This window comes from Priapulus caudatus, unplaced genomic scaffold (assembly GCF_000485595.1).
Source record: "Priapulus caudatus unplaced genomic scaffold, Priapulus_caudatus-5.0.1 Scaffold2183, whole genome shotgun sequence".
Taxonomy (NCBI): Eukaryota; Metazoa; Priapulida; class Priapulimorpha; order Priapulimorphida; family Priapulidae; genus Priapulus; species Priapulus caudatus.
The window spans coordinates 12,679-13,794 of NW_014579244.1; the positions used below are offsets into that span (position 1 = coordinate 12,679).

General features: G+C 38.9%; 1 protein-coding gene across 1 annotated transcript in view; it reads left to right on the top strand.

Moving 5' to 3' along the window:
• Window positions 1-1,116, top strand: part of LOC106818361 (vesicle transport through interaction with t-SNAREs homolog 1A-like) — a 10,921-nt gene that overhangs the window by 2,690 nt on the left and 7,115 nt on the right. Inside the window, exon 2 of the mRNA XM_014823077.1 lies at window positions 611-669. Coding sequence (XP_014678563.1) covers window positions 611-669 — 59 coding nt within the window. The remainder of the gene's footprint in view (window positions 1-610; window positions 670-1,116) is intronic.

A 1,116-nucleotide genomic window follows, 5' to 3' on the forward strand; every position in this document is an offset into this window, starting at 1 on the left:
ACAGTATATATATACATCACCATCAAATATACAAACGGTACATATACAGTATATATATACATCACCATCAAATATACAAACGGTACATATACATCACCATCAAATAATTTGCCCAGCAAGTTTCTGAGTGAAGGAATTTAGAATTTATCTGGTTTAATTTAGATGAGCATAACTCGAGAAAGTTTTCAAAAGCGAATGTATATGTTCAAACATTTCATTGTCGGGTTTCCAATAAATGGAATATCGTGACAAGGTTGAGCCATGCGTTTATGCTAAATAGCAGGAGTAAACGGCATTCTACTAGCATATCACAATGATAAATCATTTGTGGAGTTCTTAGGTACTGCCGTTTAAGAGTTGCAGGCAGTTGCGTGCTTAGATTTTGCATCGTTTTGCTCGAACCATTGCTGATGCGATCGTGAAGAGAATATACTTTGCGTGGCCGTATAACTTTACGACAGCATGGGGAATCGTTTTTGCTACACGAAATCACCATTTACATCAATCATGGGAAATCGTAAGCCTTTGGTTTAGTGGTTTTATATAGCGGACATCTATGCTGCAAGTGTTACTACTATGTGTTAATGTTATTTGTTTCGTAACTTTCCAGCCGATAAAAACTCGACCATTCGTGAAATTGAGAAGCACCTTGATGAAGCAAAGGAACTGGTAAGAAAGGTTTGGGGTTTAGAAAGAGGAAATCCACGAAGGGGCGAGCAAAATGCCGTCAATATTAACTATCACGATTTGATTGTATTAAAGCCGCACAATGCGCATTCAAACGCTAATTTCTCTAGTACTAGACTAGCAAATACTTCGTGTCATGCATAATCACACTACCTTATGACAAAATAAACTCTAGTTCCTCCCATTTCACTGTGCGTTGTCTTATGAAAGGTATTTGAAAATACCTCCAATGTTGATCAAATTCTACGATGTTGTTGACAGTTTCCCCAAGCAGCGGTGCTGCGGTACAGCGGTACGGGTGTAGCAAAGATAAAAACATGTGACGTCACCTATAACCACTTCGAGGCTAAATTGTTTGGCAAACAAGTCGGCGTTTGCGCCAGAATGCCAGTTTTCTCACCTCTTTCTTGTGGGTTTTAAGCAAACGCG